The sequence below is a fragment of the Perissodus microlepis genome, chromosome 15, assembly GCF_051167445.1.
Source record: "Perissodus microlepis isolate ML-2025 ecotype Zambia chromosome 15, ASM5116744v1, whole genome shotgun sequence".
Taxonomy (NCBI): domain Eukaryota; kingdom Metazoa; phylum Chordata; class Actinopteri; order Cichliformes; family Cichlidae; genus Perissodus; species Perissodus microlepis.
This window is the reverse complement of record NC_140475.1, coordinates 22,981,379-23,008,730: the sequence shown is the minus strand read 5'-3', so window position 1 is coordinate 23,008,730 and position 27,352 is coordinate 22,981,379. Positions and strand designations below refer to the sequence as shown.

At 39.9% G+C, this 27,352-nt stretch overlaps 3 protein-coding genes across 4 annotated transcripts; 1 reads left to right on the top strand and 2 right to left on the bottom strand.

Moving 5' to 3' along the window:
* Window positions 1-261: 261 nt before the first annotated feature.
* Window positions 262-4,512, bottom strand: LOC146372194 (low affinity immunoglobulin gamma Fc region receptor II-b-like). The gene is made up of 5 exons (XM_084953348.1): window positions 4,425-4,512; window positions 4,305-4,340; window positions 3,143-3,406; window positions 2,818-3,063; window positions 262-2,374 (listed from the first exon to the last, which is right to left on the bottom strand). Exons 1-5 carry the CDS (start codon window positions 4,453-4,455, stop codon window positions 2,256-2,258), a joined length of 696 nt encoding a protein of 231 aa, XP_084809474.1. The 5' UTR covers window positions 4,456-4,512; the 3' UTR covers window positions 262-2,255.
* Window positions 4,513-6,807: 2,295 nt separating this feature from the next.
* Window positions 6,808-11,248, top strand: LOC146372193 (uncharacterized). The gene is made up of 5 exons (XM_084953349.1): window positions 6,808-6,937; window positions 7,854-7,978; window positions 8,161-8,222; window positions 8,647-8,985; window positions 9,083-11,248. Exons 2-5 carry the CDS (start codon window positions 7,920-7,922, stop codon window positions 9,277-9,279), a joined length of 657 nt encoding a protein of 218 aa, XP_084809475.1. The 5' UTR covers window positions 6,808-6,937; window positions 7,854-7,919; the 3' UTR covers window positions 9,280-11,248.
* LOC146372192 (low affinity immunoglobulin gamma Fc region receptor III-like) lies at window positions 11,242-19,276 on the bottom strand. Of its 2 annotated transcripts, none has more exons than XM_084953347.1 (6): window positions 18,885-19,276; window positions 18,779-18,814; window positions 14,441-14,704; window positions 14,116-14,361; window positions 13,367-13,507; window positions 11,242-12,759 (listed from the first exon to the last, which is right to left on the bottom strand). In XM_084953347.1, the coding sequence occupies exons 1-6, from the start codon at window positions 18,913-18,915 to the stop codon at window positions 12,677-12,679; spliced, it is 801 nt and encodes a 266-aa protein (XP_084809473.1). In that variant the 5' UTR covers window positions 18,916-19,276; the 3' UTR covers window positions 11,242-12,676. The 2 variants fall into 2 exon arrangements, with proteins under 2 accessions (XP_084809473.1, XP_084809472.1); XM_084953346.1 differs by having other exon boundaries at window positions 13,367-13,651; window positions 18,885-19,269.
* Between the last annotated feature and the right edge of the window lie 8,076 nt (window positions 19,277-27,352).

Here is a 27,352-nt window from a genome sequence, read left to right as displayed (position 1 = left end):
ATTTTTTCTTGGCTTCTGGTCAGGATAATGCTGCGGTTTCAGAGGTAAATATCTCTGAGCACTGCTTGCCAGGTTTCCACCAACATGACTGCAGATATTCTCGCAGGAGTCAAAGCCACAGCGTTGGCATTGTCAGTGCTTTGCTTGAACTTCAGGGCTCCTTTGGGAGATATAACATTTTATTTATGTTATTTTCATCATTCTCAGAAAAATAAAATGACTTGAGGAGAAAGAAATATTATTTTGACACATCATGTTTTTTATTCCTTTTAGTGTTTTTTAATAATAAACTAAAGGTTTGCTTTTGTTTGCACATATTACTCAGATATTACAGTGTGTGTATATATGTATGAGCTATGTAATAGAAAAGGTAGCTGCAGTATAAAATGTGATGTATTGATGTTTATTGTACACATGAATCAGAGTAGAAAACCCACACTGCACTTTTCTTTTTGCTGTATGTTAAAGAGCTCTGTCCAGTAAACCACAGTGATTTTGACTGGTTTCAGTTACTCCATGATATTTTTACAAAACACATGCTGCTGTTGTCATGGTTCTGGGTCATTTTGATCCAATGTTTTTGCATTCCTGTGTTTTGGTGTTAGTTTGTATTATGTTTTATTATTTAAGGTCCCTTTTGTAACCTATGTTTGCTTCTTGTACGTTTAGGCTCCCTCTTGTGTCTTTGCCCTTTGTCTCTTTCTCTTTGTGTGTCTTTGCTCATATGTTTGTGTGAGTCCTCATGTCTTGGTTCCCTCTTCTGTGCCCATGTTCACTTCCCTGTGTGTCATTCTATGTTCCCCCCACCTATCATGTTTATCCATGTTTCCCCAGCCTGCCAAGCTCATGTGTCAGTCCTGCATTCTTTTGTTTCCTGTTTTATTGTGAAAGTCTTGCTTTCCTTGTTCAGTGTGTTTAGTTTTGCTTCCCTGGTCTCGTTGTGTCTAATTCATCTCAGCTGTGTTCCTCATGTGTTTTCTGTTCCCTCATCTTTGTATTGTGCATTTAAGCCCTCTGTTTCCCTCTGTCCGGTGTCACATTCTCCCTCATACCAGCTGTGTTCTATTCTTTGTTTTGCTTGAGCAATAAACCTGAGTTTTTGTGTTAAAGTCCTGTCTAAGAGTCTGCACTTGGGTCCAATTCTGCCTGCCGCACACAGACCATTACAGCTATGACATAAAATCAGTTGCAAACCAAGAAACCAAATTTTTTACAAACATTTACATAAAAAGAATAAGAATTTAAGAAAGAAAAAAAAGAAATAAGATCTTCAGAATGAATAAATAATGAAGGACTAAAATTAGTAGGACAGTAGATTCAAGACATACAACAGCGAACAAGGGTTTTAACACAGTCGGGGGGTTTTCTGTAATGATACATATCACAAATTCACACACAAACATATATTAAACACACATATTAAATGTTATTACTCATTGTTTTCTTATTAACAGAACTCTAATTGAGAAAAGCAGCAATCCTACAAAACTCTGTCCTAATGTGGTGCATTTTCTTTTAAAACATGCTTAAGCTGTAATGACTACCTAGTATTCTCTATTGTTAGCTGGCTGCCCACCTACAGTGGAGGCCAGTCAAACTGTATTAGAAACTGTATTAGCTTCTCTTCCTCTTTATTTAAGGCAGCTTTCTTCTGATTGGATGCCCCTCATAAACAGAAGATTTGAAGAGTTGGCTGGTGGAGCTTATAGAAAGGGTTGATCCTGAGATCATCATATTAGGGATATCCACTCTCACTGACATCATAGAGAGCTGAATTTTTATTTTATTTTTTTAAAGTTTATGTTTTAGTATGGAGGACCAAAACTGCCAAAATAAATAAGGAAATAAATGACAAAAAAAAATTCAATTTAAAGTACTAAAAATAAACATATGAGGAAGGCACATGTGCAGTTGCATACTGAAGCAGAAATGAAATGTGTCATGGTTCAGGTTTCTTTAGCTCTTTCCTTGTGTATCACCTCTTCCTTATTTTTTTTTGCGTCTTGTCTGCCTTCACCTGGTTTGTTCATCATGCTGACTGCTTACCTGTATATGACCCCTGGCTATTTCAATAAAAATTTCTACTCTCTGGTGATTTTTTTGACCCTCCATATATTTTATAAATGAACAGTATCTATAAAACAGAAAAAAAGAAAAGCGCAACAGATACAATGATCAGCTGAGTATTTGACAGTGAATGTTATCTGAGGGACTTGTTGATGTAATGACAACACGAGGACGGTGGAGATAAATTATCAACAGAACACCATCAGGTGGAAGGCCAGGGTCGCTACAAGTGGCAGGTGAGTTGAGACAGAGGGCGGAGCTGAATCAGTAGGCTGAGCAGTGGATGGGATCGGCGTAGTCAGTGGGGCTAAGATAGAAAGCAGAGCTAAGGTAAGAAACATGGTTGATATAGTGAGGGGGGTTAGGGAGAGAGAAAGGCACCGTTTGAGTGAATCATGGATGAAATCATAGATGGTATAAAAGACACAGGACAAAGCTTTCTGGTCTCGTCTGAAAAGTGAAGCAGACGCAGAAGTGCCTTTAATCTGCAGTCTTTCCAGTGGCCACCAGGGGGCAACTCCTGTGGTTGCAAAAAACACCTCTGGCTGGTGTAGTAGAAATCTATGGGAAACTCAAAACCTAAATACTTTCTTGGGTAGTTTCACATTGAACTGAATAAATCAGAAGTCTTTAGCCAATTAATGTACAGTCTGTGGTGTCACCTTCCATGTGTAATACCTGGTTTGAAAAAACAAAACTGGACTTTGGATGAAAAAATGTGAAATAAATGTTGATCATACTGAAAATTACCTGTGACAGTGATCCAGCTGGGTGGAGACTCCCCATGATGACTGATGTGACATTTGTAGAGGCCTTCATCAGACAGGGAAACATGAGGAATGGTCATGTGACCCGTAGACTCAGTCCCGATGAAGAAGCCATCTTTATAGAAAGCAGCTGGGAGGTTTGAATGTGTGGACTTTGATTTACAGAGCAGCGTGATGCTGTCTCCCTCCATCACAGGAAGCACAGGACTCTGCAGGATCACTGGGCCACCTCAACACAGACACAAACTACAGCATTTCATCCACTGACACACAGCTTCACCAACACTAACTATACACAATCTTCTTACCTGTCACAGTGATGTTGACAGTGTTACTGGTTATTCCCTCTCTACACTCACACCAGTAAACACCACTGTCCCTTCTGAAGATGTAGGTGATGGTACAAGACGAACCGACTTGTTTTCCCCACCCATCTCCACACCGACTCCTCTGTCGTTTGGGCGTGTTCCTCCTCACAGTCCATCCAGCAGGGCTGTCCTCAGCCTCACAGCTCAGAGACAAAAAGTCACCTTCAAACAGCTGAGAGCTGCTGGGGCTCACAGTCAGAAGAGCTGTGGGGAAGAGTGAGAGACAGCATCTGCTTTCTTTCTAACGTCCAACAGAGGGCGACTCTGACTTTGGTAATATAGAAGTCTGGGGGACATTGGCCCTCTGCCCTCTATGACCTCACTAAACAGCAGTGTAAATCATAATAATATAATATTTTAATTCTTTTGAACACAATTATTGTATAATAGAAATATAATAGGCCAGATTGATGATCAGCTAAAGTTCTGATTTTATAATTGCCTTTCCATATCTAGATGTAAAATGACTCTGTTGTGGAATTTTATTTTTATTATCATGTTCATGCAATCATTTTCATATTTGTTGTAAGACGCACAGCACAAAGGGCGCATGGTTAGCACAGGATGTTTGGTACGATGAGAGCTTCACATGAAGACACTTGCTATTACAGGAAATGTCACCTGTGACCTGAAAGGTGCTCGAACAGAATATTGTTACATAAGCAAAAACTCTTACAGCACATATCCAGTGATGATCACTGTGAGTGACATTTAGCCTTATAATATTGGATCTTTTGTGTTTTTGAAGTTTGACTAAATCAAACGGTCGAGTTTTCAGCGGGTCATAAATTATGATTATTGTTCTGAAGCCAGTTTCAGTTAGTAATAATAATAATAATTAAAAATATTGTGGAACACATTGGTGCTTAAAAAGGAAATGACTGCGACTTTTGAGTTAGCAGTGAGTGTGATTGTGATGTGGCTCTCAGACTGAAGAAGCATGATTTAGAGCTCTGAAGAATGGTTAGCCCGGTGTTACCCTCTCTGACACATATTTAAATGCCTCTATGCTTTTGTAGATGTTTAGAAAAAAATCAAACTGTAAATACTTCATATTTTGATAGACATGTGCCTCTGTAGCTACAACAAAAAATGTACTAACCTTGATTTGTTGTGTGGCACAGCAATGAGGTCAGATCTAAAGAGACAGGACACTCAGGTTCATTTAAAGTTTCACACACAATAAGACAGATGAAGTACTTTACATGAGACGTGCACTCACAGAAGAACCACAGTAGAAATGTTTCTGCCATTCTGCTGCGTGTTTGCCTCAGAGTGACACAAACACTTCCTCTTCTTTGAATATTAACTGTTGAGATTTTGTTTCCTGTCAGAGAAAAATGAAAGATTTTGTTTTTGTTCTAAAGTTTTATGTTTCCACACATACTTAAAGAACGGTCATCAGCAGGTGTTAAAATGAGGTAAAAACAACCTCAGATGAACAACAAAACATTTGGTTTGGGGTTTTGGCCCATTCTTTGCAGCTTTGCTTCATTTCATTGAGATTTGCAGACATTCATTTATGCGCAGCTCTCTAAAGTTTCCAGAGAGGGAGACAAACCCAAAGAAACAAAAGAAAAAAGTAAACCCATAAAAGAGATCAAAACTCATTCATTGAGCTGTTTGATGGGATGAATTGTCCCCTGTACAGATAGAGCTCTGAAAACAAAAACTGTTTTACACTAGGCTGTAAATGTGTTTATTCTGCCACAAATGTGGTCATTTTAACATGGGGGTCTATGGAGATTGACTCATGGGCAATAAGAGAAACTGCAGTTTTTGGCTCCTGCCAAATGATTAATATTTAAGGCCATCATTGTCAGCATTTGTCAACTGCTGAGATCTCTGTGACAACTCCTGCACCATCAGAGTGGCATATGAGTGGCTATCAATATAGCCAGATTTCTTTGCATTAGCTGGCTTAACAAAACCTAAAACCCCACCAGAGATGACTAGTATCATGAAGGTGGTTATCAGCTTTCTCTGTTACCCCTTTCTGATAAATCAGAGACATTATCAGATGAATGGGAGAAAGCTCTATAAAGAATATAAAGACGAGAGTGTAATGCTGCATGCAATCATTAATCATGGGAAATAAAGATACTCCCACTAGGTTTATATCTGGGACTCTCCACCATTTGACCTTAGAACTGAAGAAGCTTCTCGGATGAGAGGTGAAACGTCTTCAAGTAACTTAAAGAAGTCCAGACGCTTTTCTTTGCAAGCTCCTTTGACAAAGATCATCAAAGCACAAAAGAATATTATCCTGAGTTGTATTTATTTCACAGCTGCTCGTTCGAGCTCTGAAGTCTTTTGAACATTAAATGTTAGTCAAGGTTCAGGTCTGATTCTGTCCCGTAGCTTCATAAAGTAGACAAAGGAAATCACTGCAGTTTGTCAACAGATCAAAGTAAACTTTTATTTTTATTGAGTGATATTGTTGTTGATAATTAGCCTACAGACTGATCTGCAGCTCCAATAGAGTAAATGAATGTGAATGCATGCAAATTCCATTCATTGCTGGGTGTTGTGTTTCATATATAAAGAGTGAACATCTAGACTTACATAATACACAGTGTTGTCCGACAGTCCCTCCTTGGGTGTTTGCCATGCATTATCTGGACACATACAAAAAGCAGCAGAAGTCATCAGATAGTTTATAAACACTAATGGGTTAGATTTGGTAAATCACATAGATTAGATATTATATAGGAAATATATCAAAGTTTGCAAAGATTATGAAATGGGGTTTTAAATGTTGGATTTTGGGGTTCCTGTATATGTGGAAGGAAATGAGGATTTGCACATATTGCCAAAACAGTCATTGAAATTACAATCATTTAATTTACAGATACCATTAGGCAAAGCTGAACTTAAACCTAAGGAATATGGCAGGAGCACTGAGACATCAGTCATACAGGAAAGCATCTATACAACATTCCAAAACATGTTGATTTTGGGCGGGCAGGAGTGGAAAAGTGCTTACCTATCGCACTCCAGCTGATAGGTAAGCACCCAACTAGACCGTGTGTGCACTGCAGTAAATCTGAATTTGTTCATGTAGTGACTGGTCGCCAGAAAATGATCGCCAGTCTTTAAACCGTTGATATCATGAATGATATCAAGTAATTTAAAGACCGAAAGAACATTCCGGTAATAAGGTAGAAACTGCAACACGTGTTCTCATTTATCCAGGTAAAGAAAGAGTTTCCCCAGGGGGGCAATTGCAACAAATATAACATCACAGTTTCTAAAAATTTTTAAGTGACTAAAAATGACTTGACTTATTATTTGGATGTAGAACACAGTGTCGGTACAATAATGATGACTTATAAATATACTCGCAAAACAGGTGATTTCTGCCAACATAAGGGAAGGTGTTGGAATTTAAGAAAAAAGGCAAAAAAACAAAAACCGAGAAACATCGAGAAACACCGCGTACGTTCCAGCAGGTCGGTTGACACCTCACAGCTGCTTTGCTAATCACCAATGACTGTAGAAAACGTCACCAACACGAACATGCCAAGAGCCAATGACGTACGAGCTCAAAGAGCGCGCGTACTCAACTGACCAATCATCAGGCCCCATGGCCGCAATCTGAAGGGGGTGAAGCCAACTCGGCGACGTAACCTGAGCCCGGAGTGTCTTTACTCGGGTTGGAGGTGGTCTGTGTGGCCGGTTTTTCTCCTGTATTTATTGAAGGACTCCGGGATCTTGGATCTGCACTGAAGAGTAGTAAGTTGTAGCAGCCAGTTGCTTAGTCTGCTAGTTTTACCTTAAACAGAGCCCGTATGAGAGCAGGAATCCTGCCTTTGGGTAGTATTTTTCTAACACCGGTAACAGCTGCCGTGCCAGCGACACTAAGACACGTTAGCTCGCCTGACCTGACCGGCTGAAGCGAGCCAAGATGCTAACTTATATTAAGCGGTGTCGATTTCCGCTACTGTACAAAGAAAACGTGCACTCATTATGTGCTGTGTAAATCAAAGAGTACACGCCGCGTATTAATGTGGGGTGAGAGTGGCTCTGTCCTCTCTGTGAGACGCAGTTGGTAGCCTGGTTTAAAGTCAGACTGTGACAGGTTTGTAACTGACTGCAGCGAGCAGTGTTTGTGTTGACGAGCCGGAGAGTTTGTTGCACAGATCGCTTATCAAAGACTGGCAGTAATCACTGCTAAATCACTACGAGTGGCTTACTGTGACTCACCAGTGTCATTATATTAGGAACTGCGTACAGATGCTGAGCGTTTTCTTGAATATCATTTTGTGATGTGTTGCCTACTGATTTTGGCATTATGGATATTCACTCGGCATCACAGCAGACTTTACTTGCCAAATCTATCAAATTTAATGAGTTTGGGATGAGCTGGCATAAAGCACAGAGTAATGTAAGGTCCATCATTTAAACTTCCTGCTTCCCTCCCTATAGTGTTAACGGGTATAACATCTGAGTCTCAAATTACAAACCAGGCAAGTAGCCAAGAAGAAAGAGTTTAACATTGTACTACTGCCAAAAAAAAAAATAGGAAACGGACAAATCAGCTGTTTTAGTCATTTAGAAGACACTCTGATTTTTCCTTGTTTTGTCTCCTGAAAACCGCAGGTATTTTTATTATTTTACGTGAAACCGTTTTTTCTCTTTTTTCCTGCAGTATGACACTTGTGCCCATGCTCCATTTCCACACTTCAGCTGCCAATAACCACTCAAGAGGAAGAAGATGATTTTCACAGCCGGTTTAATCCTGTCGCCACAAAGATCGTGCAAAAACCTCTTGAAGTAAGTTATTTATTGTGATAGACTTAGTATTATTGAGTTGTCATATGTCTGAAAGTTTTCAAAACTGTTAGTTTGAAAGTTCTTTTGAGGCAGAATAAACCAGCTTTTCTAGCAAATAACTTTACCCAGGAAACACTTTGTGATTTAAAGGATTTATCCCTCTGTCTTTATTGTTTCTTCAGGATGTGTCTTCAAATCTGCATATGGCTTTCTTTGGCGCTCACTTCAATAGTTGACGCTGTGGGTAAGTAGGTTTTGCTAAAAAGTTTGTAAACTACTGTTAAATCCTCGGTTACATTAGATTGCTATAATTGAGAACAAGACTAGTTATAACTGACTGTATTAATAGGTTATAAAGTCATTTCTTCCTTCACCCTCGTATTCCTCACACCTCTCTTCTTCTCTCGCTCATTACCTGCTATGGCTGTGGGATATTATATGTATCGATTTATAAAATCAACTTTTACTGCACTGCAAACAACTGCACTCAGAAAACAACTTAAATATATGAAAAAAATATGATAGTATTCCCTTAAAAGTAAATACTGGCTAGACAGTGAGCTCCCTTGGTGGAGGTTTGCGCTCTTGGAGTGCTTCTTGTTTAGTACATGCATTTCTGATGTATATTTTTATTCTTAAACCTCTGTCTTGTTTCTTTTGTCCTTCAGACTACAAAAACATCATATGTTCACTTGGCCAGCAGGTCATTCTGCCATGTAATGCTCCTGGAAATATGGTAGTCCCCGCCATGCAGTGGTCCAGACGTGACCTAAAAGAATACGTGCTGCACTATCGTGATGACCAACTTGATCCAGACGACCAGGATCCGTCTTATACGGGCCGGGTAAACCTGACCAATACCCACATGCAGAATGGGGATCTCTCAATGATACTGATGAACATGACGACTGCTGACATTGGAACATATGAGTGTATAGCCTTCCAGAGAAGACCAGGGATGGGCTCTGAAATCCTCAGCATCATAAACCTGAATGTCAGTCAGTCAGGTGAGTTTGTGCTCATGTCAAATGATGACACTTTAAAAGAGTTTTCACCTCCCTGACTCCTGACAATTCACACCAATGCATTTCTTTTTCTCGACAGATGAAGGAAGCAGGAATGAAGTCAGCAGTGGCGCAGCTACAGGAAGAAACCATCTTGGTCTCATTGTGTCACTGTCAGTTATTGCAGGGATCATTCTGGTGGCTGGTATTTACTATATCTATATTAGGTGCCAAACAAACATTGGATCCTCACCTTCCCCCCAATATGAAATGACATCAACATCTCAGCATGTCTAAATTAGAAAGACCCTCAAATTTATTCCAAACATCTAAAACTTAAAATGACAGTTAAAACCTGAGGTGTGGCTTGTAGTAAAAAGCACAGAGAAGTTAATTAGAGTAGAATAATAGAAGCTCGGATCCATTTACCGTTTAACCTACATTAAGCAAATTCAGATTGTGGTTCGGCTCGGAACCACTTTGATTTGTGCCTTTGTCATATGTTTTCTAATGCTGGCCATATATATGTCACGTGATAGATTGGCTGGGAATTTTTAGAGATTTCTTTGCACTGTTTACCACTAAGAGCGCTGTGGAGCCCATCGAGAATGAAACTTTAACTTTGATTTAAAAAAAATTACCGAAAGAATTTATATTTCATAACGAAGTCAACAGAGCAAACATTATGGCGCACAACAAGTTCATGCACCAAATATGGAACGAGTCCAAATTAAGTTTCTTTCAAAGCTTTTCTTCACAATATGAACCTTAACAAGTCATACACTAAATGTGTAAACCTTATGCAAAAGTATTTATTATGATGCACTGAAACTTTTTCTTATTTATTTATTTGGTTTTTAGTATAAAGGAGCTTTTAAAACTCCTAAATGAAAAAAGCTCCTACATTTTCCCGACAGAATTTTGTGTGTTTTACATCCAAGCACAACTTTCCTGAAAAGAGAAACATTTTTTTATTGAAGTTACTTTCTGCCAGTATAATGTGTTCATGTTTGCAGATCCGTTTTGTCTTTAGGTTGTTCTAGCTGCCAAAAACAACAGTGTTGTGGTGCTAAGAGGGAAAAGTCCCGTAAATTGTTTAGTAAAATTTAAATTATGAGGGATTTTTACTGACACCGTCTTGGTGTTTTCGAACTGGACATGACAACGAGGGATGGATCGCTCTGAAAAACGGAGTTTACTTACAGGGTACCCACACGCTTAAGGTATTACCCTGCTTCATCTCCCTTATGACTCTCATGGGGATCATGGTTTAGAAAGTGAGCATCATGTTTATCTCATAAGACTAGAAAAAGGTGACTGACAGCATGAACTCATCTGGGAGATGTTTACAGAGTTCACAAAGTAAATCACCAGTCGACCCCAAGCTGTTCAAGTATTTAAGCATTATTGTATTTTCACTAAAGCGCTGCATTATACTGAATAATAGAAGTCTTTAACTTTGAGTAGCATTCCAGATGTGGTTATGTATTATGTGATAGATACTGTATGGTAGACAATGTGCCCATTAAGCATTAGGGCACTTTATTAGATACTTTATCAAATGTTGAAAGTTGAATGTGAAGGATCATAGTCAGAGGGCTGTGGGACATTGGCTACCAGCTGCTTATCACTAAAGGAAAGAAAGGTGATTCATGCCTTACGTTTTTATCTTCTGTCGTTTTCTGCTTCATGGCCTGATTACAGTGAATTTATGGGACCATATTGTATGTTTTTTTGTGACTCCCCAAGAAATGCATTAGGCACATACAGAGTATACATTTTTGTAGCAATAATAACTGCTCTTTAACTGTTGAAATGGATGTTTTCAGGTACATGATCACATTTTTACCTGGTTAATGAAATTTCCTTGGTATCTCTAACAAAAGGGTAATGATAAGTGGCCCTATCATTATATTTATAGTGACAGTTTCGTGTCTTTCAGTGTGCTTTCCTATGTTACACTGTTTAACATTGTTTTGTTTTTGTTTTTATTTTCCTGGTCCAAAAAAGTTTGGGTTTAGTATTTTACAAAGGACAAAGCATCCATACTTTTTACTGTGATGATGACATGATGACCACTAAAGCCTTGAAACAAACTTTGAATATTTGTTCTTACTTTGTGAGTCTGTATATTGCTATGAACTGTGCTTTTTTTTTTAATTTTTTACAATGGAACATTTCAAGTGCCATCGTTTCTTTTGTATGTTCTGCACATGCTCTGTACAATCATGACCCTGAGACCAATAAAGATCTATTTATTCTTTCACTTGAGTGTGCCGCTCTTGTTGAGTCTTTATGGTTCACATAAAGATAATGTAGAGCAGAATTTGCGTTTTATTTTTTTTTATTAGTTTACATTTTTGTTTCCTCTTTAAATGTTTAGCTTTTGTTAGTTTCAGTGTCTGTTTTAGTTTTTAATTGAGTATATGAGGACTGTCAAATGGAAGATAGGTGTGACGATACACATATATACCAACCTAATGATAAAATGGATCAGTTTGATTTAAAAAATGTTAAGGACATTTTGTATGTATTTATTTTTGCTAGCACACAATTATAGGTTTGGTTAAAGTCACATTTTTTTCTTACCTGCCGTAAGGAAGCACAGGAGTGTGCTTTTAACAAGTTTTCTTCATGGCAGGTTCAACAGTTTCAGAGTATTTTTTTGTTCATCGAAGGGCAAAAATTCAGTCCCTCAGCCAATTTTGAGCCACAAAAAAGCTAGTTTAATTCAACTGAAAAAAGATGACTTATTGTAATATATAAATTTGTAGCAGCTTGTAACAGAAGAAAAGTGCTTCATACATGTGAAACATTTTTCCCTGGAGCTTAATTCAGCCATTTTTTCATTAGGAAATCAAAACAGCACAGAAGTTGGAAATGTTCAACAGGAGAAGCTGTTTAAATGCTCACTGAGCAGCACGACCCTGATCTATGTGACTGGCAGCAACAATAAGAGCTGTTCAGAGTGTCAACAGACTGAGGAAAGGTGCTTCAGTGGTTCCTTTAGTGCTTCATGGCACTCATGACATTTCCTGACGTAGTCATGATCTTTCAATCTGTTCAAAAATGTTTTCCTTAAACCTGCATTCTGTTTAAAGGCCACTAGGGGGAGACTACATTGGCTGCGAAATGACTTTTGCTCCTATAGAAGTCTGTCACCTCTGACACAGGTTCTAAGTCTCTGATCATTTGTTTTATTATGTGTTTTGGTTTTTGTTCAACAGGAAAGAGCAAACGACAGGTGCATGTTCTTCATACACTGATGGAGACAAATGAGGATTTATTTATACCCTGAGCCCAGATGTTCAGGACATGAGGAAAAGGATCCTGGTGCAAAGAAGAGGGACCAAAAAAATCCACCCTTGTTTTCTAAAGTGGAATTCTCACCACAGATGGACAGATACTTCTCAAAAACTGGTGCACCCACCATCAGATAAAAACACCAGTAAGAGTAATCTTTTATAGTCTCACATAGAGTGTTTTTAAATGTTTGTTTCTCTCATTTGTACAATCACTGGCAGCAGTCTTTGGTAATAAACTGTGCTGGTAGATATGAATATGCAGTCAAAAAACTGCACTTTGTTTACCTCCAACGTTATACATGACTTTGTGCTGCCATAAAATATCAGATCTATTTAATTTAATATTTATTACTTTTACATGACAAAAATATTTCTCTGTTCTGTGCAGTTTAGAAATGATGCTCAATGGTGACCTCCATGACGTCAAAGTCCTCTGTCAGTTTCTGCTCAGGGTGGGGGTGTGGCGCTGTTGCTATGGAGACAAAGAGTTCAGGTCCAGTCATAATGAGGTAATAATAAGTGAGAAAAACAATCAGAATTTAAGGGGACCTATTTCCACATCTGTATTTTTCTTCTAGGGCCCTTCTAAAGTTGCTTTGCATGATTTACACTTCAAAATAATCAACACAGCTTCACCTGTGCTCAATTTGTCTTACTTACACCTGAGAATTGATTGATAGATCAGATTGTCTTTGTTCTTACAGTATCTCGGATTTCGAGGCTCTCCCAGCATTCCCAGTGTGTTAGCTAGTTTCAGTGTTTCCATGTATGATCCCATGCTTGTTTCTCAGTTTGTTTTCTTTATACTATATACTATGCAGACTGCCTATCTGCGCCAAACTGCCTACAATTTTTAAATAAAGATTTAGATTTTGGATTTTTTTTAACAGGTCTTTTCTGTCCTGTGTTTGTGTCCTCTCTTCATTAATTGTTCTAACTTTGGCAGTTTCAGGCCTCTAATAGTCTTTATATATGGCAAAGCCCACCACTGTAGCTGCATGCATACAGTTATGACAGAAAATAAACAAAAACACAACAGATCCCCTTTAATAGATTGATCATCTGACAGTGAAAGTTACCTGTGGGCCTTTGTCGATATAAAGACACCATTAGGACAGTTGTGATGACATATGGACAGAACACCACCATGTGGCAGACCACTCTCAAGACAAGTGGTCGGTGAATGGAGACAGCTGATGGAGCTGAATCAGTAGGCAGAGCTGTGGCAGAAGGAGACGCCATGGCAGTGGATTGGATCGGTGTGGTCATTGGGGTTGAGACAGAAAGCAAAGTTGAGGCAGAAGACAGGGTTGATGTAGAGGGCGGGGATAATGTGGAAGGCGGGGCTGTAGTTGTAGGTTTACCTGTAAAGAGAATGGCACTGTTCAGGTGATTCATGGATGAAATCTAAGATGGTAATCTTAGATGGACGCAACTTTCAGATCTCGTCTGAAAAGTGACGCTAACAGAGAAGTGCCTTTAATCTGCATTCTTTCCAGTGGCCACCAGGGGGCAACTCCTGTGGTAAGAAAAAAAAACCTTTGGATGGTGTAGAGGTCTATGGGAAACTCAGCTTCCTCACTCTGCGACCTCACTAAGCACCTTCCTGATTACTTTATTAGGTAGTTTCAGGTTAAACAGAACACATAAGAAGTCTTTAGCCAATTAAAGTCTTTGGTTGGATCCGACCTGCAGGTTTGAAAACACCGAAGTGGTGATAGCTAAAAAGCCTGAGGTCTCATATTGGGACTTCACTGACTAATGGGTGACCTCATGCTATCTATGTCCATCTATGGATGAAATAAATGTTGATCATACTGAAAATTACCTGTGACAGTGATCCAGCTGGGTGGAGACTCCCCATGATGACTGATGTGACATTTGTAGAGGCCTTCATCAGACAGGGAAACATGAGGAATGGTCATGTGACCTGTCGACTCAGTCCTGATGACGGAGCCATCTTTATAGAAAGCAGCTGGGAGGTTTGAATGTGGGGGCTTTGATTTACAGAGCAGCGTGATGCTGTCTCCCTCCATCACAGGAAGCACAGGACTCTGCAGGATCACTGGGCCACCTCAACACAGACACAAACTACAGCATTTCATCCACTGACACACAGCTTCACCAACACTAACTATACACAATCTTCTTACCTGTCACAGTGATGTTGACAGTGTTACTACTTATTCCCTCTCTGCACTCACACCAGTAAACACCACTGTCCCTTCTGAAGATGTAGGTGATGTTACAAAACGAACCGACTTGTTTTCCCCACCCATCTCCACACCGACTCCTTTGTCGCTTGGGCGTGTTCCTCCTCACAGTCCATCCAGCAGGGCTGTCCTCAGCCTCACAGCTCAGAGACAAAAAGTCACCTTCAAACAGCTGAGAGCTGCTGGGGCTCACAGTCAGACGAGCTGTGGGGAAGATATGGATTATGCACATTTACAAAACCCTGAGGCAGCCATCAGATTGTCTCTGAGAATTACAGTGAAACAACTAATGCACACAGAACCATCCGCAAACACCAACATTTAAGTATGGAAGGTGGTTTTTAAGGGCAGTAGTTGTTTGGGATCACTCCCATTTATCCAGGTTTATCTAGGGTATGGTTAAACTCCACCACAATTATTCAGGATTAGATTACATTAGGTTAGACTGGAATTTCTTATCTCCCCTGGGAAAAGTCTTGGAATCTCATCATATGAGATAACACATACAAACGCTCATTCACAATTTCATCTGTCAGTCATTTAATTGATAAAAGCACTTAAGATATTTTGTGCCTATTTAACTAATAATTTGGTAATATGTAGCTTTTCCTGAGGACATCAGTTTATAATCTTCATTAAGGATACCCGTCAGTCTCTTCAAATATCTCCTGGAGGAAGTATGCCAATTATCTTTGAATTTGAGATCTGAACTTGTCAGAATGATTAACAAAACATGTAGTAAAGCTATAATGAATAATAGGTTTGTCATAGAGTAGTGCAGCCCTTAGTTTCACAGTTGAAACCTGAGGACAATGTGGGGAATTTTATAGTCTTTGTAACTCGAGTGATTGCAGTTAATTGCAGAAGATTCATAGTGCAGAGTGATTGTTGCTAAAGGTTAAAAAAAAATCCAGACCAAATGGAATGTCAGTGAAGTGGAATCCTGCAGAACGGAGAAATGAAACCGCCAAATGCTGCAGTTCCTTTAATGTCCACCTGAGACTGGCTCCAAACGTGGGCCAGTCACATGTTAAAATGTCCAACTTTAAAGCAGAAATGACGTTAACAGCCTTGTGCAAATTCCCTGCTGACTCGGCCTCAGGATGTCTAGAGGCAAGAACCAAGCGCACCCAAATGAGCGCATCGCAGTTTATGTGATTCCGTGTGCGCTAATGAGACTGTAAGTGTTATTACCTTTGACAGGTTAACTGGTATGATAATAGTTATAGTTGTTTGTGTATGTTTAAGCTAAAGTTATGCCTCAGTATACTGCTACCACGTTAGTAGGTTTATTTAATTATTTAATTAATTAGCACTAAGTTAATACCAGTGGCCAGAATCTCCCCCAATGACTATATCCCGCGGTTAAAGGATTTTTCTGTTGTTTATTGTTTAGTTTAGCTGTTGTTAGCTTGCCACATGCTTGCCTTAGTACTAGCAACTGGGAAGATATGTGCTATTTAGCCAACTTCTGGTCTTATGGCGACCCCTTGTGGACATTGTAAAATATTGCTGTGTCTGAGTAGATGATGTGTTCTGATTGTTGCTTAGTTATCTTTGACCCTGCTAATTATAGTATTACCTGTTTCTGTTTCCAGACAACCATGCTTATAGTCACCGATACTGCACCTGCCACAATTACAAGTGCATATCTGGCTGTATCATAGTTGGATTTATCCTGGCAAGCCCTGCTGTAACCAGTTCTTCTGTGAAGCTTCATTAAAGACGGTGAACTAAACTCCTGGACTGCTGCAGTCTTTCTGACCGAAGACTTAGGCCAGACTTGTATACCCAGCACTTCCAGTATATATATATATATATTCTACAAGCCTGCTACAAAAAAATGTTTGGGTTTTTTGGGTAGTTTCCCTTGTTTTTCATAACATAAATTCTTTTATTTAACTAATCCACTTGGATTTTGTTGAGGATTGGCCAGGTGTGGCACGTTAGACTGATAGTTGGATGGTGATATCGGCTGCTATCGATGCCAAAGTCTGTATGGCTTTACCTCAGATAATCAAAGTCACTCAACTGAACCTCTGAAGCATGATTGAGCTGCTGGTTCTATTTGAAGCATTTAAATTATGTTATCGAGCCTCCTGTGTGGTGCAGACCGTTGTTTTTCAGTTTTAATAACTGAAGTTGTAGGAATTGGATTGGTATGTTACTTAGTATCAATTAAAACATAAGTGTCTTTGCAGTGTATCCAGTTTGTGAATGCAGGTTTCTAACCAAGCATGCTAGCATTCATTTATCACTCAATTGTCAAGTCTAAATATGTTCACTTCTTATTCGGAATGGAAAATTTATATATAGTTTGTGGTGATGGTGAGCAGCAGGTTAGCTCAAGATTCAAGGCGCAGAGCACACCATCTACACAGGATGTTTTCTGAGATGAGAGATGCCCAGTTTACTTCTCTAAATGCTTCAAAATCAGGAAACAGTGTCTGTCATCAAGCTGAACAGGATGTTGTGGGTAAGTGAGCAACAGCTGTTGCAGAAGGTGCAATAGTGGTCACCTTTCTTTCTGCAGGTCGAAAAAGGTTAAGTGAATTCTCTTTTCTTGTTGTTATGGAGTCAGTCTGCCAGTCCGTTTATGCAGACATTGTTAAGAAGGCTCTGAAATGCTGGAAAAAAATAAAATGAGGCAGAATTTCAGAGCCCTCTTAACTAGAAAATATTCATAGTATAAAAGGTAAAATGTTGCAGAGCTTTAGTTATTTTACTACTGAATGACCCACGTTCACATCTAATGTGATCTTTTTTGTCAAGACTAATCACTGCTGATGAAAGCTGGGTCTCCAACCACAACCCACCGACCGAACAGTAGCTATAAGCTTAAGCTTGCAGTCGAAGACCGAAGCTGACGAGTGTGACTCTTTTTTTTCAACATTCACGAGGTTGTGTATTATAAACTCGGGTCATATCATCAGTGAGGAGCTAACCAACCTGAACTGTGGTGACTGCTATCTTGTGCATGCATTTAAGAGGGTTTCTTGGCCACAGCATTCAATGCACACCCCCCCCCCCCAGCAGCTCAGCCTCAAAATGAAATTCAAATGAACATGGAGACAGTACTTTTATGTGTAAATACAAAACTTCAGTATCAACACCACTGGATTTCACAGGAAACAATCAATAAATTTTCCATCAGGTATTTTTTATTATTACGTTGGGCAAAATCGCTGAAGCTTTTTTAAATACCTCCTTTTAGCTGGATATCATCTAATGATTTGAGAAATCTGTCTCTAATTGCATCTTTTCCTTGCTCAGCTCAACGACCCTTCATCAGATTCACTACAAAACTGTCGGGGTATTTTGTGGACGTGAGCAAGTTCCATTTTGAGTTTGAGGTTATTTGGACGAAAGGTTCCTCTGTTACCGCTGCTTCCTCCACGACAGCTGCTGCCTGCTGTGTATACATGAAGTGTTATACAAACACACACACAGGCATGTATGTTTGGCTATATTTGTGAGGACATTTACTCTTATTAATGCTTTGCCAAACCTGTTACTCCTAAAACCAAGTCTTAACCCCTTAAATAGGCCTTTGAAAGGGTGTGAGGGGAAAAAATCCTTCGTCACTTTGAATTCCTAAAATGTAAACTAGTTTGTACAAAGACAACTGGACATGACTGCATTTAGGCTTCTTTGTCTTTGGTTTCCTGTGCATCAGTCACTTCACCATATAGTATATAGCAGTAAACCACGATTTTAAAAAAGACATAATCATGCATGCACATTCAGCGAGCATATATCCATATATCCTTCTAGCCTTACGCTTTTTAACCATTAATTAATGATTGGTTGTATCTGTGAACTGTAGTTATCAAAACAAGAGTCATACTCACAGAGAGCATATAAACCAAGAGTACCTTGTTGAAGCAACTTTTATGCATTTGACTACATCTTTGTTATGAAGCCTTCATTTAAAAAAATCCAGATTTAGATGCATATCTATATTTATGTCTCTGAATCACTTTCCACTGAAACTGCCACCAGAAATTACCTTTTATTTTATTTTTATTGTATTAACCTTGATACTTAAACCTTTAGCTTATCTCTGTACCTTTTTCTGTCTCAGCTCAGTTACAAGCTACATGGAAATAATTCATGGGAAAACTACGGAGGTCTGTGAAATTATGTTCTGGTAAGTGAAAGCACATCTTAAAACATTAAGAGGAATGCCATTGTTTGTTTTTTGTACACCATGTTGTATTTAAACATGTAATTGTATAAAGTGGGGTTTCCTAGTAGAATAAAACAAAGTGAACTAACCTTGGTTTGTTGAGCCACACAACAGGGAGATCAACCCTAAATAGAATAACACTCGGTTAGTTTAAGTTTCACATTAATCTGACAAAAGAATATGTGGTGTACTTACACAGCAGCCACAGGACAGATGTACCCTTCATTCTTTCACTTGGTCATATTTGACTGAGACTTAATAACGACACTTCACTCAGTTTACAGTAAAATGAAACTCGCGTCCCCTCCCTTTGTGGTTTTTTTTGTCTGAATACAACGAAAGACCCTTTTCCATTCCATAGAAGCAGAAAAATTATGTATTAAGAGATTTGATTGGACCACAACCTTAAGTTAACCATCAGCTATCTCGTGGTTTGTGTGTTTTGCTGTTTTCAGTCATTGATTTATATTTTTCAGTATTGGCCTCTGTTTGGGGTTTCTTGAATGGCAGTCAGTAATAAAGACAAGGTGGGAGTTTTGGCTCAGACAATAGTAAAGATCCAAAGCGCAGAAAGTATGACAGCTATAGCTGTAAAACAGTGTCTCATGGGCCCCGGCTGGTTAAGGATGTTGTCTGTTTTTGTGTTCTCTTCACCTGCTGTTTCTGAAAATGTTGGGCAGGCCCTGTCCAGACCCACCCACTGGGTGGAGTCCTCAGGTTCCCACTTAACCTGTCACACCTGTTACTCATCAGGCATCCAGTATTTAAGGACCAGCTCGAGCTAGTGATAGCTAAATGAAGCTTCATGAAGTCTTTCAGCCAATTTGATTGCAAAAGAGTTTAATCCTCAGGCTTCATGTGCACACAGAGCTCCCTCGCCACCTGCTGGTCAAAAACTGCCAAACACACAGACTTATCACTGTTCATTTTAAGTGCAGTCTTACATGTTGTGTTGTTTTTTTGTTTTGTTTTGGGGGTGTTGTTGTTTTTTCACTATGGACGCAAAGTCTGTCAATAAAGATTGACTGATTTACTGATCAGTAAAATTACAGATATTTGATTTTCAGAGGGTGGAGTGCCCACTCCGGGTCGGGGATGAGTTCCTGCCCCAAGTGGAGGAGTTCAAGTATCTCGGGGTCTTGTTCGCGAGTGATGGGAGAAGGGAGCCGGAGATCGACAGACGGATTGGGGCTGCAGCTGCAGTAATGCAGACGCTGCACCGGTCGGTCGTGGTGAAGAGGGAGCTGAGTGTAAAAGCGAAGCTCTCAATTTACCGGTCGATCTACGTCCCTACCCTCACCTATGGCCACGAGCTGTGGGTAGTGACCGAAAGAACGAGATCGCGGATACAAGCGGCAGAAATGAGCTTTCTCCGAAGGGTGGCTGGCCTCTCCCTTAGAGATAGGGTGAGAAGTTCGGCCATCCAGGAGGGGCTCAGAGTAGAGCCGCTGCTGCTCCACATCGAAAGGAGCCAGCTGAGGTGGTTCGGGCATCTGACAAGGATGCCCCCTGGGCGCCTCCTGGGTGAGGTGTTCCAGGCATGTCCCACCGGGAGGAGGCCCCGGGGCAGACCCAGGACATACTGGAGAGATTATATCTCTCAGCTGGCCTGGGAACGCCTTGGTGTTCCCCCGGATTAGCTGGAGGAGGTGGCTGGGGAGAGGGAGGTCTGGGCCTCTTTGCTTAGGCTGCTGCCCCTGCGACCCGGCCTCGGATAAAGCGGATGAAGATGGATGGATGGATGGATGATTTTCAGATATCATTAAATAAAGCTGTGGTAAAACGAATCATAAATGATCAGACACAAAAAAAATAGGGCAGAAGCACTGGGACATCAATGACACAAAAAGTAGTGTATACCATATTCAAAAGGAAAGCAATATCACTTCATATCACTTTATATCTTTTTTTATCTCAAAAACAAATGTCTCTTACACTGTATATAATGATGCATTATCTATCAAATAGATAAATATTGTTTATCTAAATATTGTCTGAAAATGAAAGCTTACTTATACGATATGGGTAAAAAGAAAATCCCAAGATGTAAAAAATGTAATAAAATAAGTAGAGTAATATATTAAATATTATTTTATTGGGGGAGAAAATCAGGCCTGTCAGTCATAACTGTCTTAATTCATATAGAATAGATATCAGAGCAAAAAACAGGCTGACGTTTGCTAAATGGGTCAAACTGGGCAGAAATGATACAAACATATAAAATCCTTATAAAATATGATGTAACACTATAGACCAGGGGTGGGCAACTCCAGGCCTCGAGGGCCGGTTATAGACCCCTGCTATAGTCCAACTAACCTCAGAATATATAAATCATGATGCAACAAACACAGCAGTATTATTAATCCAAAATGATGGCATTTAATTTCAGGTGCATTCTGCTGCTGATACTTACATACTTTAAGTTTCTGAATATATAACTTTTTACTACCTTATATAGTTTTTACTTGAAGAACTTGAGTAGTTTCTCCCACACTGAAAACACTTTAATGATAACATTATTTTAACATTAGCTAAAAAGATTGATTCCTTTTCTTCACACACTGCTGAGTTTGTCCTGTCTGATCATCACAGGTGGAAGGCCTTTGTCTCATCAGCTCTCCCTCAGAGATTATCACAGATGATCTGCAGCAGTGAGTTTCTCAGTCTGTCCTGACTCTGGACACTTGCATTTCTCAAGCATGGAAATCAAATGTGTGATAAACTGCAGAATTAAAACACAAGTTATTTTATAAATACATGTTATACTTTTATTTTACAATCACAAAGAAAACGAGAAGGGAAATGTGCAGGACAGACAGAAAGGTGGCAGGCTCAGAGGGCATACACTACTACAAAAAGAGCGCACTGAGTATTTCCTGTTCGTGTAAGTATTTGTGTTATTAGGGGTACTAAATAAAATGAGGGCTAAGTTTAAAGTGGTTAAATTACTACACTGGCCAAACGCCCCTGTGAATAAATTACCTGATATGGTTTCCGAAAGAGACTCAGGCGCAGGCCAGGGTATTCCTTTAAGCGAAGAACAGTGCGTTTATTCACAGTGAACACAATCACCAAGTGGCTATATACAACGTGCAGGGGAAACGGGTCCGGGTTGCCAGGGTCCGTGGGAAACAGGGTTAGGGGGAAGGGTGCTCCACACTTTCTGCACAAAAGTTCCTCCTCAGTCACTCCTCTCAGAATCCGGTTCCAAAAACGATCTAAACACAAAAGGTCGGGTTAGCGGGATAATAACAAAAGGGTTTCAAGATACAGGTTGGCAGATACACAAGTTTAACTGATGCTGATAGCTCAACGATCCAGCGAAGACTAGTGCAGACTCGCCATCTAAGTAGTGCAGTAATCAGCTGGGATCAGCGGCCGGTGCGGTGATGAGCAGGTGTGTGGGCCAGCAGCGGGAGCCCGCAATGAGCGTCGCCGCGGCAAGAGAGAGAGCGAGAGAGAGCAAACAAACCACAAACATATTGCCCAATAGAGGGTCGACCAGCGGGGCACAGGGACCATGACAGTACCATTCTTTTAACTTAACGAGTGAACTGTCTGCTCGTTTCTCCTTAAAGCAAACATACGTTTGACCTGACACCACCAAACAAAACCTGCTTAGGCACCACAATAAACAAACTCACATTAACATTAGTGTAATCGATCCTGATGTTTGTACTGTAAAAGTGATATTCAGTTGAGTGTCATGGTCCTCCTGTCCTCCACGGCTTTCTGTCAAGGTTTAGGCAGCATTCACAACCTGTCTACATTTTTCAGATTGAAGCAAAGGACCTTGTATGAAAAGCGGTTCATTACTAGAAGCTTTTTAACACAGTCATCTTTGGTGACATCTGGCAAAAAATATGAAGAGCAGCTTGAATCTACAACTTGTAATATATTGCTACATTATGACTGTACAGAAGAGGATTGGGAGCACTGGAAAAAAAAACGTGGGCAAGTCTTTTTTTTTCCTTTTCCAGAATTGTGAGCTTTTTCTCACTGACTTTAATCTCAGAGTTCTGAAAAAAAGAAAAAACATAAACGTGCCCACTTTTTTCTTTCTTTCCAGTGGCACTTCCAGTGGCTCTTCCAGTAGTACTTCCGTCGCATATTTCCTGTTGGCTGTCCCGGTGCTTATTTAGCTTCAAACGGGCACATACAGCCAAGGTCATTTGGAAGGCTGGATGATTTTATGCATTTACATACAACTTGAAAGCTACAAAAACAGGTCTTTACCCCAAAACAAGTTTTCAAGTTTAAGGCTTTAGATAAACTTTTAAGTTAACCTTTTCATTGCGGTGTGGTCGCTGAATGACTCGGCACTTTTTAGTTTAATGCCACATTTTCACATTTAAACAACATAAAACACATAATTGGACCCATGTCAGGCATTGTCTGTCCCGCAGAATATTTTTTGTTAATAAGTGTCTGTTTGCCTTTCTTATCGAACTGTCAGTTTTGGGTTTTAACCAAACCACTAGCTAGTACCAGTGTTCTGACAAAACACCCTACCTATCAAGCTGTCCTACTTGTTGTTACTGCGCATGCGCATAACTCAAAACGGCCATGTTTCCGGTGTTAATAGTACATGCCTATTATTTCATCCTCCCCCGATCTCGTGCCGATCTTGTGTGTGCAAAAAAAAAAATTGTATTAAAAGTTTTACTTCTTTATTACAGTTGATAATTGTTTTCCTTAAGCTGTCGTCAATTTGTTAACTTTTCAAGCTAACATGTGTTTTGTATTTTATGCAAAAATACTCCAATTTTGAGTCTCAATTGAAGTCATATTCCAAGTCTTGATTTAGTGCTTCTAAACTTCTGTAAACTGGCGTACAGCGTAAACCTTCTCAATTAATTTTAGTCCTCCTGCAGTTAGTGGAAACCACGCTCCGACGAAAGTAATATTGCGCCACATACTTGTTAATTGAGTGATAACGTTGTGTAGTCTTACATAATGGATTCCGAAGCCATTTTGAAAATGTCCGATTTTCTCCTTAGTTATGGAGAACAAATACGAGGAACTGCTCACGTTTCTTTCTGTTGGATCCTACCTATCAGAATACGACAAGTCCCAGAGGCAAACCCTTAGGAGATACGCCGCAAAATTATTTTATGAGTGTTTATTTTTAAACCAGACAAAATGATTAAATTAGAAAGTAAATATAACAGCTGCTGGCTATGCTTCTGATTTCTGGTTGATATTGTAGTATTTTATTAGGCTTTTTTCAACAGTTTGAGCCGGTGTCACTCCATACTCTCAAGCGACTTATCGACCAATCAAAGAACACCTCTCCTGCTTAAGATATCCTTCCATCTCGTATAGTTAAGGATTGCTTCAGCGTAATTGGACCCAGCATCCTATAATGAATATATCCCTACTTGCAGGCTCTGTTCCTTTAGCCTTCAAACACGCTGTTGTCCAGCCCGTTCTTAAAAAAAGGAATCTTGATCATAACAATCTTGGGAACTATAGGTCGATCTCTAAGCTTCCATTCCTGTCCAAAATGCTGGAGAGGATCGTTCTTTCACAACTCCAGCCGTATTTGGATGCAACTGCCATTTATGATCAATTCCAGTCTGCTCACAAACCCTGTTATAGTACTGAAACGGCCTTGCTCAGAGTCCTCAATGATCTCCTTCTGATTGCTGACTCTGGACGCTCTTCAGTCTTGGTCCTACTAGATCTATCCGCGGCCTTTGATATGGTAGATCATAACATCCTATTAGCGAGGCTTGAACACACAGTTGGTATTGGAGGTGCCGCCCTAGATTGGTTTAAGTCATACCTTTCTAATAGGTTCTTCTCGATCAATTTTGGCCCTTATTTCTCCTGTGCTGCACCTGTCTCCTGCGGCGTGTGTCAAGGATCTGTCCTTAGCCCCCTGCTCTTCTCACTGTATATGTTCCCCTTAGGCGCAATCTTTGAGAAGTATAAGACTGCACATCATTGTTATGCCGATGACATACAGATGTATTTCGAACTAACTGATGATCCCGCTATGTCTTTGTACGGCTTTCGCGAGTGCATGCGTGAGGTCAAAAATTGGCTCGCAGGTAACTCTCTTATTCTAAACGACAGGAAAACTGAAATTATCGTGTTTGACAGTAGAGTCCCCCGTGGCCAACTCCGTGACACCCTCGGTTCCTTTAACAGTTTCCTCACCGACACTGTTAGTGACCTGGATGTATTTTTGGATAGCTCTTTTAAGTTCGACAAACAAGTGTCTTCTGTTGTTAAATCTTGCTTCCATCAATTGCGTCCTATTAGCAAGGCCAGACATTATGTTCCGCATAGGGACCTTGGAAAGCTTATCCACGCCTTTGTGACATCTAGGTTGGATTATTGTCTCTATTACCCCTGTCCTTGCTGATCTGCATTGGCTTCGCGTTAAGTATCGCATTCAATTCAAAATCCTGCTGCTTACCTTCTGAATTATTAACACTATAGCGCCAAGCTACCTCATTGAGCTACTTAGATTATACACCCCTACTAGAGCACTAAGATCATCTTCCCAGTCACTCTTGGTACTGCCGAGATCCCGGCTGAAGACTAGAGGTGACCGCGTTTGTCTTGGCTGCACCCGATTTATGGAATAACCTCCCCATTGCTATACGCGAGTCTGATTCCATCCATTCCTTCAAATCGCGGTTAAAAACCCACTTATTTAGCCTCGCCTTTTCTACCAGTTAACGCTTGCTTGTTAGTTAGCTTAATGCTTATTCTTATCTTTGGCTTATTCTTAATTACTTTTAATCATTTTTTATTTTTTTGACTGTTTTATCCTTTACACTTAGTTTTCTTTTATGCTTTTATATGCAATTCTTTTGCTTTTGTGTTTTAATGCCATTCAACCTGCTAGCATGTTTTGGTACCTTGCCATAGCCCTCATCCTTCCCTGTTACTTCATCCTACTCTCTTGCATGTTAAGCACTTTGGTACACCACTGGTTTTTAAATGTGCTATGTAAAGTTTGTTGTTGTTGTTGGATATCCAAATTGGGTGAGACGACTTTAGGTTTAAATGGGAGTTTAATTTGAGTACATTTGATTTATATAGCACCATTTCACAATAACTGTTAAATATAACAAATAAAAGACCTTAAAAATAGAGACAAAACCCCAACAATCAAATAATCCCCTATGAGCAAGCAGTTGGGGATGATGGGATGGAAAAAAACTCCCTTTTAAGAAACCTTCAGCAGAATGAGACTCGAGGACGAGCAACTAGTTTGGGATGACAGAAAAGACAAAATAAGAAAAAAACGAAGTGCATATGAGGACAGGACAAAACACATGATGGGAGGCAGAGGACCAACGTTACTGACATGCAGTATTTGTCACGGTCCTGGGTCTCCTGACCCAGCGTTTTTAGTTCTTTGTGATTTTTGTATTATTGTACTTGTGTGTGTGATCCTTCCTGTTTTACTTTGAAGGTCCGTGTCTTATGGGAATGTGTCCTGCTTGCTTGTCTCATCGGTCCTGATTTCTCCCAGCTGTGCCCTCCTTCTGTGTCTCATTCCCCTCGTTATTTCCCAGTGTATTTAAACCCTGTGTTTCTCTGAGTCAGTGTCGCGTCGTCCCTCATGCTGTGTGTGATTCTCCCCGTGTCTTCTGGTATGTGTTATAATTAGCTTTTCCCAGTTTAGTTTTGTATTGCTTGTGTTCTATTTTCCAGCAATAAAGCTGTGCTTTTGAGTTCAAGTTCTGTCCCCGTGAGTTTGCATTTGGGTCCAATCCCTGCCTGCCACACAGCCGAAACATGACAGTATTGTATATTAACACGCTGAGAGTAAAAGACAGAAGTGCTCAGTGCATGATGGGATGTTAATCAGCAGATGTGGCCTATAACAGCATAACTAAAGGATGGGACAGGGTCAGCTGATTCAGCTGTAGCTATAAGATTGATCAAAAAGGAAAGTTATGAGTTTAATGTTAAAAGAAGAGAGAATGTCTGCTTACACAGGACAGGGACAAGAAAGCAGAAGGCTCAGCCTCCCATTAGACTTTTAGAAGCTCAAAGAATCACCAGAGTGAACAACGTTCTCTACAGCAACACAACTCATAACTTTTATTCACACCCTGTCCTGATACTTCTATTTAATTTGCTATAAACAATAACCATACACTATTATTGCAATCTAGAATACAGCTCAAAAGTTTGTAGAGAATTAGAAATGTCTTATTTTCTGACAACAGTGAAAATCTTTTTGATGTTTTACTAAATTTTCAGAAGCGTAAAGAAATATGAATAATTAATGGTAACATTTATCATAAATAGCAAATGAGATTTAGTGGAAAATCGACATAAGTGTTGTTGAGACAACGACGGTCTCTCCGATTCTTTTTGTCTTGGTAGAGATCACGCAGAGATGTTTCCAAATTTCACACATTTTATTACCCATTTTCATTACAGATGCATCTGGAGATCAGCACACTGCATCCTGTGCAGTCCTACTCTAAAGGCTGATCTGAAGAGTTTCACACAACAGTTACAGTTATAGTCTCTGGATTCTGATTCCTACAGTAAACCCCCAAATATGGAAAAACACTGGCAAAGTGGCCAGGGGTGCTGACACCCTGACGCCCATCTCCTTTTAAGGGAGATGCCCCTCACCCTCAGTACATCTTGCTACTGTCCTGGGGGTGGGGGTTAATTGCCCC

Excerpts from the sequence above, each read along its gene's own strand:
- LOC146372194 (XM_084953348.1), bottom strand. The coding sequence starts at position 4,455 with ATGGCAGAAACATTTCTACTGTGGTTCTTCT. Across the intron at positions 4,341-4,424 it reads ATTTCTACTGTGGTTCTTCT|ATCTGACCTCATTGCTGTGC; the intron begins GTGAGTGCACGT and ends CTGTCTCTTTAG. Across the intron at positions 2,375-2,817 it reads CAGCTGGATCACTGTCACAG|CCCCACTGACTACGCCGATC; the intron begins GTAATTTTCAGT and ends TTTCTATCTTAG.
- LOC146372193 (XM_084953349.1), top strand. The coding sequence starts at position 7,920 with ATGATTTTCACAGCCGGTTTAATCCTGTCGCCACAAAGATCGTGCAAA. Across the intron at positions 7,979-8,160 it reads TCGTGCAAAAACCTCTTGAA|GATGTGTCTTCAAATCTGCA; the intron begins GTAAGTTATTTA and ends TTGTTTCTTCAG. Across the intron at positions 8,986-9,082 it reads CCTGAATGTCAGTCAGTCAG|ATGAAGGAAGCAGGAATGAA; the intron begins GTGAGTTTGTGC and ends TTTTCTCGACAG.
- LOC146372192 (XM_084953346.1), bottom strand. The coding sequence starts at position 18,915 with ATGAAGGGTACATCTGTCCTGTGGCTGCTGT. Across the intron at positions 18,815-18,884 it reads ATCTGTCCTGTGGCTGCTGT|GGTTGATCTCCCTGTTGTGT; the intron begins GTAAGTACACCA and ends TATTCTATTTAG. Across the intron at positions 14,362-14,440 it reads TGTCAACATCACTGTGACAG|GTGGCCCAGTGATCCTGCAG; the intron begins GTAAGAAGATTG and ends GTCTGTGTTGAG.